The sequence below is a fragment of the Hippocampus guttulatus genome, chromosome 3 (assembly GCF_054856545.1).
Source record: "Hippocampus guttulatus isolate MCC_2025c chromosome 3, RoL_Hgut_1.0, whole genome shotgun sequence".
In the NCBI taxonomy this organism is placed as follows: Eukaryota; Metazoa; Chordata; class Actinopteri; order Syngnathiformes; family Syngnathidae; genus Hippocampus; species Hippocampus guttulatus.
The window spans coordinates 5575688-5588783 of NC_141263.1; the positions used below are offsets into that span (position 1 = coordinate 5575688).

The following is a 13096-nucleotide window of genomic DNA, read 5'->3' on the forward strand; positions in this document are numbered from 1 at the left end:
CAAAAAATGAATATATTGTATTTTTATCCCCCGGATAGGTCGCTGGAACAAACTCAATTTCGGAAAAGAGGTGAGGTCGTTAGATCAGCTGTGCGGAACGTCGGCCACCGTCAACTCGTTTCAGTATGTCTCATAGCTGAACTTTGGAACGTAAACCGAAAGTAAAAGAACGTGACAAGGTAAAAAATGGTAAGAAGAATTCGTCACGAAAAACACTCAACAAATTGTTAAGTGGTGTTCATTGGTCAAATGCAAGGGGGGAAACAACGTACTTCCCTTCAAAAACAGGCAATAATCAAGGAACACCGAGCATCCCAGAATGTTTTCGTCACGACACATTCATTTACTTCTCGACAGAACGTACATTTGTGTTTCCCTCCCAATGATTTATTTAAGATGCCGCGTCTGGAAATACTCAAATGATGTTTCTGGAATATAATTTTAAAAATTAATTGTGTCAATGTGTTCATACTGTATGTTTATAATCAATATGTTTGGTTACACTGGTCAGGATCGTTCTGTAAAGCATGAAGAGCCGAACGATTAGTAGGAATTGTCGTAGCGTGGGTAAACAAGATGCAGTCGGTTTCAAGCAAGCAACAGTTTATTATAGACCTAGCAGTAGCCGCACACACGTCTCTTCAACCTCATAAAATAACAACATCCGGTCAGGCGTACATCCTGTTAGGTCGCTTTCAGAGACAAAGCATCACAGCTCTTACCACAGGTGTAACACCTAACAGAGCTACACTGTGAACCACTACTACGATAATACGTGTTACAATATCTTAAAAGTATATACATTTTTAAAATATTTTCGATTGCCGTTTTATTTTAACCTCAACGCTCTATATTACTTTTATTTTGGAAGTTGAGGAGCCGGCCGCCACATCCCGGAAGTGTAATCCACCACAGTGTGTTATGTGCTCCTTGTGTGGCGTTTTGGTGTGCAAGTTAAGTCTTCGGTGTGTAATTTCGGATATTTTGGTTGTGTCGTCGTGGCATGTAGATAAAAAAGAGAACTCGGTTGCAATGCAGATCCTCACGCCTCGTGTTTACTGGGCTCAGCGACACGGTGAGATTTATCTCCGAGTGGAGCTGAGCGATACCAAGGTAAAGTACAGTACTGTATTCCATCTGCCTCGCAGCTTCCAGCTTTAACTTGGCCGTACGACATACATTCAGAACTCATACATTCTGGACAGATTTCTTTCTTACTTGCTTTCTCTGCGAATGGATTGCATTATTTTAAGTATTGCGTTGATTTCCCCCAAAGAGGGCTTACCAACGTTTTTGAAACCGCAAAGGGTTTGAAGTTCTTGAAGCATGATTCATGCGAAGGACTATACTCACACATTTAAGAAATAACACATTTGCTCAAGTTACCTTGAATTATGTCATTTATTAATAACGAACGTCATTCGTTTTTTTAAGTCTGTGATCATGTTAATGATTGCACTCAACAATTCAAGGTTGTGATATAAAAAGCAATATGCAACACGCTATTTCTATAATCTCTGCAAACGTGTTTACATTTTTAAATAATCACCCTCGACCCTAAGTGGTTCATATAATGGATGGGTGGGCTTGTACAACATTCCTCGGATCTCATAGTGTCCCACACTCGTGAGCTATTTTAGGGATTGCCACATTTTACAAATGTGGCAATGCTTTATGTTGCTTGAAACCTTGCTCTGAAGTCATCCCTAATACGGTAATGCCTTACGGGGGCATATTTAATAAGGGATATCCTGTATTGCATTGACCAGTTGTCATCTACAGAGACGTTATCGTCTTCTCGTTTTAATAATAAACCATTATTTGATCAATTTGGCTCGTGCTGCCGTCATTTATGTTTACATACGTGCCTGCTGTAAACAAACCATTTCTCACAAACACTCATGACACTCAACACTCCTCGCACAGCATCTGTTTAACTAATGTCCAATAAAAGATGCATGGCTTAATGGAAGAGCTGGCTTTTGTTCAGGCTCTCCAGTGAAGACTTGAAACAGGATGACAGTGACGCATTTGTTCCATTTATTTGTTACACCTCAAAACAAATGAGAGATGGATGAACAGTAACATCCTTTACATTGACAATGGTGCAAGTCTTGAATGAAATTCAGATTATATTGTCTTAAGTTTGGATCTAAGTAAATTTTACTGTGTGTCTTTCAGAATCTTGAAATCAACCTGCAAGACAACACAATTCAGTTCAGAGGTTTGTATGTGCATCTTGGTGTTTTTGCTTACGTCTTCACACTATCTAAAGAAACAAAATGCAATGTGGCCAGTTAAAGTATGTTGCTCTACAGTACCTCCTTATTATTAGGTTTAGTTGAGACTAACTGTAGCGTAACATTTTTCAAATATTGTTGGGATCGTAATGTTCTTGTCTTTTGCAGCACAAGGCCATGGAGCTAAAGGAGATAATGAATACAAGTTTAGTTTGGAGTTTTTGGAAACCATTAGACCTGAGGTATTATTGTCTTATTAATTTCATTCTTCACTTTCAGCTCGTTGTACTTCACTTGCTCTGTCTTTCTGTCTGCATTTACTAATCCAACTGCTCCAATTACCTGTCTCCCCACAACACGATATATGTTTTGAGCAGCCCTTATATGCAAACATTGAAAGGAAATTGGAGAATTGCCCTATGATTTAATCGATATGAACATTTTGGACTCTGGAGTGCTGGGTGTTTTTATTTTTATGTGGTCTGCACGTCCTCTCCACTGTTATGTAACCGCACAGGCCGAAGCACTATTTTGCTATCGTGTCAAGGCCAAAAGGCAAGCAGCAGTAGTGCAATGTTCACAGTGTTCCCACCAGCATTGGCTTCCCACAAGAATTCTATAATAATATCCAGTTGTCAAGTTGTAGGGATGTCCGGTACCACTTTTTTTTTCTCAAAATGATGCCGGTCAACTCTTGAGTACTCACAGATGCCAAGTCAAAGATATCACTTGTACTTTTGATACATACGATTTGTATTAAACCAATGACAGCTAAAAACAAAAGATAGATTTTCATTTATTTCGAACAAAAGGCAGAACAACTCACTGCAATAGAGTATTTTAGTTCAAAATAAAACACAAACAACTCACTCTGATTTAGGATTCATTCGTAATAAATTAACAAAAGTGCAAAATCAAACTGACTTGTTTGAAGAAGGTATCAATGAAAAAGGAGAGAATCAAAGTTTCCTTTCACCGGTATCCTCATGCCCAAAAGGTGCATGACGTCCCACACGTCTGCTACAAGCTAAATTTGAAAGTAAACCAGAAGCTCCAGCATCCATTGGCGAACAGAGAAATTGGTTCAGTTCTCCTGTCCCATTGACATCCGCTTCAATTCCAAGTGCCAACTCTCAGTTCCAAATACACATTTGCGCTCCACGCCGACACTCCTCTCCTCATTCTCAGCTCCACCAGCCATCCATCTAGCCGCACCGACGCAGACTGTCCAACAGCGCCAACATCTCTGCTGAACAAAACGGGGTTGTGAAAAATGCTGCACGTTACAGGCACAAAAGAGCACAAACTTCCCGGGGCTGTCATGCGGTGATAGTCAAATAGCACCTACATTCTCCTCCGCCCCCATCGAAATCAGTGCTGGCCTCCACATGCTCTTGAGAAGACATAACCATCAAGCACAGATTTTTCTCCTTTGACAAATGTCGCGGCCAAAACGCTGAGAACAGTCCACACCGGGTCCACACGAAGGGCAGAATACACCAAATGACAAAAACGAACAGCAGAGCTCTTGAAGATGGCCGACTATGGCGTCATCATGGTGGAAGTTCAACTGTTCACTGTTAAGCATGTCACTTTAAAGTTTGAAAATAAGTCAGGGCGATACAGACGGAAAATGTATCATAATATTTCTTATCATCTGATGTTGATCAATATTGATTTTTTTTTGGAACCATCCAAAGGAAAAACATTCTACATATTACAAAATATAGATGCATACAAGTACAAAAAATTGGCAACAGATGATTATTGTCCTTTGTATAATTGGGTTGGATGATTATTGGGAAACAATCACGATCATTTTGACTGAGATTGAAACTATGAGTAATGAAATTGTTATTCACCGTTTGCAATTGTAGTATTTATTCTGCTAAAATTCATCAACTCAACAAGAATCATTGCCTCATTACCATTTCATCCCTGAACATTGAACATTTTATTCTTGAACACGCTCTTCTTTTTGTCAAGTACAAAATGACCATCATGTGAAACTGAACCTCTTCCCTTTTCATTCCTTTGATGCATTGCGTATTTGCACACATTGAAGCCTTGAATAAGCATTACCCTTGTGGTATGTTTTTACCATATTTATTTTATCTTATATTATTTTCACATGTCTTGGGTTTTCCATTAGCATTTCAGTCATATTTATGTTGACTTTAGCATTAGTGGCCTATTTATTTGATCTCATTATTTTCACGTCATGGTTTTCCATTCCATTTTTTCCCCCAAGATGGCGCCTGAGTAGGCAGCCGTCGGCAAGCGCTCTTCAAGAGCCTTGCTTTTGTTGCTGTTTTTGTGTTTGTTTTGTTGTTACGTCGTGTGGACCTGATGTGGATTGTTTTCCGTGTTTTTTTGGCCACGACATTCGTCAAAGGAGAAGAATCTGTGCTTGGTGGTTGCGTCTTCTTGGCAGCATGCGTGTACCAGCACTGATTTTGTCTGTGCCATTTGACTGTCGGTGCTGGACAGCCCCGGGGCATATGTGTTTATTGTGCCTGTAATGGGCACAGCATTTTTCACAGCCCCGTTTTGTTCAGCGGAAATGTCGGTGCTGTTGGACATTCTGCGGCTGGATGGATGGATGGCTTGTGGAGCCGACGATGAGAAGAAAGGAGCGTCAGCGCAGAGCGCAGATGCGTATGTGGAACTGGGAGTCGCCGCTTGGAATTGAAGCGGATTTACATGGAACAGGAGATGTGAGCCAATCTCTTTTTTCGTCAATGGACGCTACATCTTCTTGTTTGCTTTCAAACTTAGCTTGTAGCAGACGTGTGCACATTTTCAGCATGACGTCTCCGATCAACTGGTGAAAGGACAGTTCGATTCGCTCTTCTTTCATCTATAACTACTTCAAACAACAAAGTGTATGCAGAAAAATTGGTTAAGATTGCATGACTGTGTCTTATGTGTTGTGTTGTATTATTTTGTCATTTTATGTTAACTGTTCTGCTGATGCTGGCGTGGGCACCTGCAGCGGCTCCTCTCTCTCTCTCCTGTGGTTGAGAGGAAAGAAATTTCATCTGTGCTATATGTTGCACATAAGGCACATTTGACAATAAAGTTGACTTGATTAGCATTTCAGTGGTGTTTACATTGACTTTAGCATTAGTGGCTGGAGATATTTTAAAAACGAAGCATGTGTTGTATTTAAATATACAATGTTAAAATTAAAATTGATTTAATGAACCGAAACCTTTGTGCGTGATGAATATGCAAATAACAGAAATCAGGAAGGGGGGGAAGCAAATATCTTTTTACAGCACTGTATGTTCCTTTCAGATTGAACATAAGTCAACACAGCGTCAGGTAGACATCAAAATCAAGAAGCAGGAAGAGCGCTGGTGGGACCGCCTGACGCTGCAGGAGAAGCGGCCTCTCTTTCTGGCTCCTGACTTCAACCGCTGGCTGGATGAGTCCGATGCTGAAATGGAGCTTCAGGCAAAGGTAGAAAACTCACAGCTGGGCTGCTTTTCAGCCCTCAATATTCCTACATCTGAAATTCCCTCTTTCTGTAACATAGTCGCTGTACTCTTCAGTTATGGAAATATTGTTTCTGTATTCACCAAGACATATCAACCAAGATCTTGACAGAAAAATGTTCTTACTGCATTTATTATTCGAGTATTGATTTCATGTTTTGTGGTAATGTTTTTAAGTATAAAACGACTGGTTAACACGTCCACCTCACAGTGCAGAGGTCAGGGGTTCAAATCCTGGGTGGAGTTTGCATGTTCTCCCCGCGCCCGTGTGGTTTTCCTCCGGGTACTCCGGTTTCTCCCACAATCTTAAAACATGCACATTAGGTAAATTGCACACTCTAAATTGTCCCTCGGTGTGATTGTGAGTGCATCTTGAGGAAGAGTGGTTTTGAAAAAGAATGGATGGACTTTAAAAACAAGCCAGACCAAAAAAATAATAATAAAAAAAAATCTAATTGAGAGACGTGAATTTTGGGAAGAATAAAATGTTAATGTGTGACGCTTAACAGTTGTTTTTCTTTTAGGAGGAAGAAAAGATCAACAAGATAAGTGTGGAGTCAAGAGTTCGTAAAGATCGTGAGTCCTGTTGAAATTCTCATACGAATCAAAAACTCCAATACACCACGTGACATCATCACTTTCTGTTCATTTCATTCTCCTGCTACAGCCTACCTGGGCCTGAAGAAAGGCTACTTATTTATGTACAATCTGGTGCAGTTCCTTGGATTCGCCTGGGTCTTTGTCAACTTGACGGTTCGACTCTTCATTCTTGGTCGAGGTTTGTAAGGTTGCAGGCGTGTGCCCTGGCTCTCCATGTTGCACTACTTCTCCCAACCCACTGCCACAATCTTTTTCTTTCCCACTTGTATTTAATTGCTGTTCCTCTGTTTTTCTTTCTGAATATTATGACTTATGAGAATGAGTCCATCTTGCGATTGTAAACAGCCCTGCGATTGGACGTGTATGATGTCTTACTTGTTGTGATTGGTCGCCCCGTCCAGGGCACGCCCCTTTGCGCTTTTTTCATCACTAGCCATTGCCATCCCTGAAATTGGCCACATGCATAGAAATAAAATTGTATGAAAATTAAATATTGAAAATAAGCAGGGCGGCCCGATGGGCGACTAGTTGGCGCGTCGGCCTCACAGTGCAACGGTGCAGGGTTCGATTCCGGCCCCGGCCTTCCTGTGTGGAGTTTGCATCTTCTCCCCGTGCCTGCGTGGGTTTTATCCGGGTACTCCGGTTTCCTCCCACACTGCAATGCCATCTTTTGGAGAACAGACGGAACAGAATCATGATATAAATATTCAGTAGGGTCAAGCATCTTAAGCTCGATTGATGTACTGCTATACGGTGTCCGCAGGTGGTTCGATGCTTGGGACAAACGGTTCTGGACAAGTATCGAGTCTGCTTTCCCTGACGCAGGAATTTAGGCTGTTATTATTACACATGAATGTAATTTAATGTTGAAAACTACGTTCGATTGTGCGTGTGTGCACGAGATTACTATCACTGGCTAGATTCGCCTATCTGCTCCGTTTCAAATGCATTGAATGCTTGCAGTCTCCATAACTAGGAAGTGATTGTTCCCCACGCCACGCAGTCAGCGGTCAAGAAAACAAAATTCTGAGATATCTAGGACACCCAAGACATCCTCAACACATGCGGGACCAAGTCCAAGTGTAAAGCAAGATTTTGCTGGGCCTCATTTACAAGATTATGCAGTTTCTTTGCTATTAACGTGGTTTGTATCTAATGTACTGGTCTGCATTTCCCAGCTAACTATACGTACTGAAAAGATAATTCATTAGATTGCTCGGTCATTCAAAAGTTGAAGTTACTTCGAACACCATTATCCTAACATAGCTTTATTCCCAAAAGCACTTAACCACCACACACAAAACCAAGCCAACTTTTTTGTGTTCGTCTGCTGTGTTACCCAAACATGAATGCCTCTCCGTTGCTTTTTTTGTCCCCAGCTCAAAATGAGAAGAGAAAAGAACTTCACATCGGATTTATGTGACATAAAGACAAATCACAATCAGGCAGACATTGAAACGGCGCCGCATGATGGTGTTGAGAGAGCTGCAGAGAAGCGAGTTGAGAGCACACAGAGTGAGCCAAAGGGCTTGGGAGAGTGAGATACAAGCACTGTGAGGCAGACCGAGAACAGACAGTTTGGTGCATCTATAGGCAGTGAACAGTTCTGTTTGTGATGTTGGAAAAAACGAATTTGAATGCTTTATTTTAGCAGGAACGAGGCAACCTTGCCTTTAAAAAAAAAATAGGATGCATATAAGATTTGCAGCTAATTTGCTGTCTTAGTCCCTGGTCAGGTTGTAGATAAAAGGAAAGGCTGTGCTGAAAACAAGAACATGACAAATAAATAATGCACAAACCAAATAATGCCAACAAATAACTGCAGCGAGTCAACTGACCATAGCATATGCGGATCTCTTCATTTTGAACTGCAGGCAAAAAGCAATGGCGATGAGGCAACAAGCCAGTATATAAAATATATTTGATGGCGATCGCTACACAATCCCCCCCCCCCCCCAAAAAAAACAACGGCCTGCAGGAGGTGTCCTACAGTGAGTAAAAGACCTTCCTCAGGCTGCTTGAATGCTGCTGTGATCATATTTCAGTTCATTGTCACTTGCTGTTCCGCTGCACTTGACCCAAATCCCAATTTGACGTTCCAATGCGCTCTTTTCCATTTTTCAGCACATCAGACTGCTCTCAGTTCTGTAAATCCAACTTTAAAACATCTGAAAGCGGAAGCCCGTTTCGAGGGCGTCAAATCAAAGACTAACGACGCACGTGTTCTCGTGATCGGCTTTTGAACTTGATTGAACCTGAGACAACAATTCTGGTTGCATTTTAGTTGCGGACATGATTAGCACGAGTGTGTTGTGCACGTTGATTAGCATGAAAGAAACAAAAAAAGGTCGAAACACTGAAGGACCGTGTTGTCACAGTGGCTCCCATTTGAAGAGTAGCAAATCACGAGGAGAGGGTGGCGGACAATTTGTTTTGCAAATGCCAGCGATTATTAATTACGATTATGGGCCGTGCCTGGTGCAATGCGCTGTTTCATCCTGGTGGCTTGTTCCTCCCTCCTTGTCTGCTCTTCTCACCGTTCCACAGATTCATTTCATGATACCTTCCACACCACAGCTGACGTGATGTACTTCTGCCAGATGATGGCCGTGCTGGAGGTGATTAATCCCCTGTTAGGCTTGGTTAAGACGGGCTTTTTTCCTGCCGTGATACAGGTAAAGGGAAAACTCTTCCAGTTTACTCACTGGTTGATTGCATGCTATTCCTATGGTCTCTCGTGAACATGTCCTGTCACAGGTCGCAGGGAGGAATGTCATTTTATTTGTCATCTTTGGCTGCTTGGAAGAGATGCAGAACAAACCTGTTATCTTCTTCGTGTTCTACCTGTGGAGCGCCGTTGAAGTCTTCAGGTAAGCTATCCACACCGACACGCTGCTTTGGCGATGGCGATGACGATGACCACCTTCTGGCTGGCGGGGCTTCTCATGTTTAGGTACCCTTTCTACATGCTGGCCTGCATTGGCACCGAGTGGAAGCTGTTGACGTGGCTCAGATACAGCCTTTGGATCCCACTGTACCCGCTTGGGGTTGTCGCTGAAGGTCATTACCTCCTGGTGGTTGTGTTGGTAAAAGGTCATCCAGGTCATGCCGTTTGTTGGTGACACCTTGTCTTCCTGCGAATTTGTGCAGCGGTGGCCGTGATTCAGTCCCTCCCCATCTTTGACGAGACACGTCTGTTCAGCCTCCCTCTGCCTGCGCTGCTGGGGCACTACTTAAGCTTTTCATACACTCTGCAGCTCTACTTGGTGCTCATGTTTCTGGGTAAGGCAACGGCCACACACTTGCATCCTCACAGGCAAGCCCGACCAAGCGGTGACAAAAAAAAAAAGGACACTTTATGTTTTTAGGTAACATTGCATGGATTGCTATTCTGTGATTAGTGATGCTGATTGTGTAAGTCAACTTGTAGTCCATCAACTAAATATTCAGCAGCGTTTCTTTTCTTCCCCAGGGCTCTTCATTAATTTCCGATACCTCTACAAACAGAGGAGGAGACGTTATCGATCAAGGAAAAGGAAAGTTCACTAATGGAGGAAGACGTAACACGTACTCTTGAGCCACAATACGTTTCTTTTTCCCCCATTTCCTTTTCCATGCAAGTCATACTGATGAATATATTCTTGTTTGCCTGAATGGGAATTTCTTGATATTTTCTCTTCCTTAAATTGCTCTATCTACAGTTCTACCCTACCGTGATGTTTTTGACTGGCTCGTGTTTTGTTCATGTTTTGAGAGGAGAAACATGTTCTTTATAATATTATTTACATCGTTAAATCAAATGCCTAGTTTTTTTCTTCTTTTGAGCCTGATCAGTTTCCTGCTGATCTGTGTTTGAAACACAAGCAACACTGCTGTCATCTTACAGGAGGAAGCTGGCAGGTTGAACCTTCCATCAGTGGCATAAATGAGTTGATAAGGATTTCGTATTCTGAGATTGGCTGGCAACCAGTCCAGGATGTGCCCTACCTCTCTCCCAAAATCAGCTGGAATATCCGTCAGCATGCCCTCAACCCGAGTGCAGATAGGCTGTATAAAAAAGTGATGATGGACTGATGGATTTTTTTATTTTTTTGGAGTCTCTTCCGAATGGCTTAATGCATGATGTTGTTGCTAAATGTCAAAGCACTTGAATAGTAGTCACACTTTCTTATGTTGTGGCCTGTTCATAGTGCCTCTGTCGCTGAGTTAATTGCATTCTCAGCGGCACCATTTTCATATGACAGCTAAATCCAAATGACTGCTGTTTGTCAACGCAGCATTTCCATCCTAACACTCAAATGTCCAGGATGAGAAATTTGAAAAGTTGTATGCTTCATTTACACTCAGCCTTACCATCCATCCATCCATCCATTTTCCGATCCGCTTTATCCTCACAAGGTTCACGGGGTTGCTGGAGCCTACCCCAGCCGTCTTCGGGCAGTAGGCGGGGGACACCCTGAACCAGTTGCCAGCCAATCGCAAAGAGAAACAACCATCCGCACTCACACTGAGGGACAATTTTGAGTGTTCAATCAGCCTGCCACGCATGCTTTTGGAATGTGGGAGGAAACCGGAGTACCCGGAGAAATCTCACACAAGCCCAGGGAGAACATGCAAACTCCACCCAAGAAGGCCGGAGCTGAAATCGAACCTGGTACTTCTGCTCTGTGAGGTCGACGCGCTAACCTCTCGACCACTGGGCCGCTGCACTTAGCCTTACTTTGTGTATAATTTATTCAGATTAAATTAAAATGTCGATTTTTGGGAGGCAACTAATTCCGAGTGTACCCTGCCTACTGCCCGAAGTCAGCTGGGAACGGCTCTCGCACCCCCGCGACCCTCCTCAGTATAAAGCGGTTCAGATAATGGATGGATGGATTTTTGTGGAGGACATTTTTTTCTGTTTTACACTGATTTACATTAGTTGTGTGTTTTGGTTGTTGAATGCTATGTTTGTATTTATTCTATGACCGTATTTTGGGAAAGTCAAATAAACAACAACATCTTATATTTAGGAAGCTGGTGTGTTGCTATTTCAAACACAGTAGACTAGTAGACGAAATGTTAGATGGAAGGAAGGATGTGAATGAAACGAATGTTTGTGTTCTGTCTCATACCTATTGGACACTTGAACACTGTACAAGGTGTAGTGTTCAAATTGGTCTAAACGTTTGTTTTTATTTCATACTAATAATGTTGTGTACAATATTTCCCTTTGGGATCCCCATAAGCTGTTACTATGACAGCCAATACTCTGTGGCATTACTTGTTGGCTTTTTTTTTTGTTTTTTTACTTGACTCCTTTACATTTAAAGACATATCCTTATTTCTACACCTTATTGCTTGTAAGGCAAAAAAACGGGGTCAGTAATAGAAGCATAAATGATGACGGAACAAATTTGGAAGAAGCAAGATATTCCCCATCCGTGGACTAGTTTTTGAAGACTTATTGGTGTTGTCGGCTACAAGAATGATTTGTGGCGAATGGGTTGTCCAGTTCCAGCCTAAAAGCCACCAGATTTGGTTCTTAACTAATTTAGCTTTTTTGTTTTGTTTTGTTTGCTTATACAGGATACATTGTTAGTTTAGTCCTGATTACCTTGTCAAAATTCGGTTTGCAGCAAAGCTAATAAAATACGAAAACTAATTTGTGAGTGCCAGCTCTTGCCCTCATTGTTCCAAGTCGTCAAAATGACTGGTGTGTGTATGATTAACTGTAAAAAAAAAAAAATCTTACCTTTGTATCATGTAAATTTCAGAGTTTGTTGCCTTTCACGTTTGCCTAGGCTAAAAGTGTTTAATCAGTAGGCTACTAAGAGCCTACTTTTACCAGATTTTGTAAATTATTTATTCTTATTTCTTGAAACCATCTTGTCTACAGGTATAGTTAAGCATAGAGTGACTACTCTTGACACTTGACTGCTCCAGATGACTGCATCATTTTTGAAAATTTAATCCTGTTTTGCATTACCCTGGTCACTTGATGACTGGTCAACAAATTTTTACATTTTTTAAAATCAGATATGCAAGTAAACGTTTCAAGATGATTTTTTTCCTACCATTTCTGAATCAGCCCTCGTTTTTCTTCTAGCTCATCAGGTTGTGATAATACAATAACAATAGTCTAAAATGTAAAAAAAAAAAAATATATATATATATATCGTAATATTTATGAATTAATGGTTAGGTTCTGCGACAGGTGGATTTTTTAACGTCATAACTACAAATTACAGCGCATGGTAAAATCCGTATTGAGCAAGCTTCATGGGTCGAATATGAAAAAGAAAACATGAAAATATCTCAAAAACCTGATGTGCTTGGCAAAAAAAAAGTAAATAGTTTTTTAATCGGTGTCAAAAATACATTCAGGAACATAAAAGCATATCGGTTAAAATTTGTAGTCGACCAATCTAATTGACAACAATGCTTAAAACAGCTGCACCGCGGTATTTAATCAGCTGAACGCCCAACGGGTAATTACGAGCGAGATGGTAGTTTGTTTTGGTTGATGAACAAAAATAAATGACATATAATAATAATTTTTTAAAGTCTTGGCCACACTTAACATGACAGTACACAGCCCTAAATGCAGAGCGCAGATTAATGAGCATGACTGCGTCTGCCGTCAATCAGCTTCCTGCAGTGTCATCGATATGAATGTTGGCTAATTGATACAGCCATATTTGTGAAAGGGAAGGTGAGAGAGAGGTGTTTGGCTCCAAATCCTCTTAGTGGCATTATGCTGAGCCTTGTTCT

At 41.4% G+C, this 13096-nt stretch overlaps 1 protein-coding gene across 3 annotated transcripts; it reads left to right on the plus strand.

The window, feature by feature from the left end:
• The first annotated feature begins 45 nt into the window (after positions 1 to 45).
• Positions 46 to 11987, plus strand: LOC147207253 (very-long-chain (3R)-3-hydroxyacyl-CoA dehydratase-like). 3 transcript variants are annotated; one of them, XM_086106341.1, is made up of 12 exons: positions 46 to 189; positions 2182 to 2224; positions 2409 to 2482; positions 4799 to 4957; positions 5541 to 5705; positions 6265 to 6316; positions 6408 to 6518; positions 8888 to 9015; positions 9098 to 9210; positions 9294 to 9400; positions 9491 to 9622; positions 9813 to 11987. In XM_086106341.1, the coding sequence occupies exons 1-12, from the start codon at positions 187 to 189 to the stop codon at positions 9887 to 9889; spliced, it is 1164 nt and encodes a 387-aa protein (XP_085962467.1). In that variant the 5' UTR covers positions 46 to 186; the 3' UTR covers positions 9890 to 11987. The 3 variants fall into 3 exon arrangements, with proteins under 3 accessions (XP_085962467.1, XP_085962466.1, XP_085962468.1); XM_086106342.1 differs by lacking the exon at positions 46 to 189 and adding an exon at positions 870 to 1113; XM_086106340.1 differs by lacking the exons at positions 46 to 189; positions 4799 to 4957 and adding an exon at positions 869 to 1113.
• Positions 11988 to 13096: the final 1109 nt, after the last annotated feature.

What these genes read in the sequence shown, in the direction of transcription:
- LOC147207253 (XM_086106342.1), top strand. Translation starts at nt 922, where the DNA reads ATGTGCTCCTTGTGTGGCGTTTTGGTGTGCAAGTTAAGTCTTCGGTGT. An exon ending in TGGAAACCATTAGACCTGAG is followed by an intron (nt 2,483 to 4,798) that starts GTATTATTGTCT and finishes CGTTTTGTTCAG; the next exon opens with CGGAAATGTCGGTGCTGTTG. An exon ending in GCTTGGGGTTGTCGCTGAAG is followed by an intron (nt 9,401 to 9,490) that starts GTCATTACCTCC and finishes GAATTTGTGCAG; the next exon opens with CGGTGGCCGTGATTCAGTCC.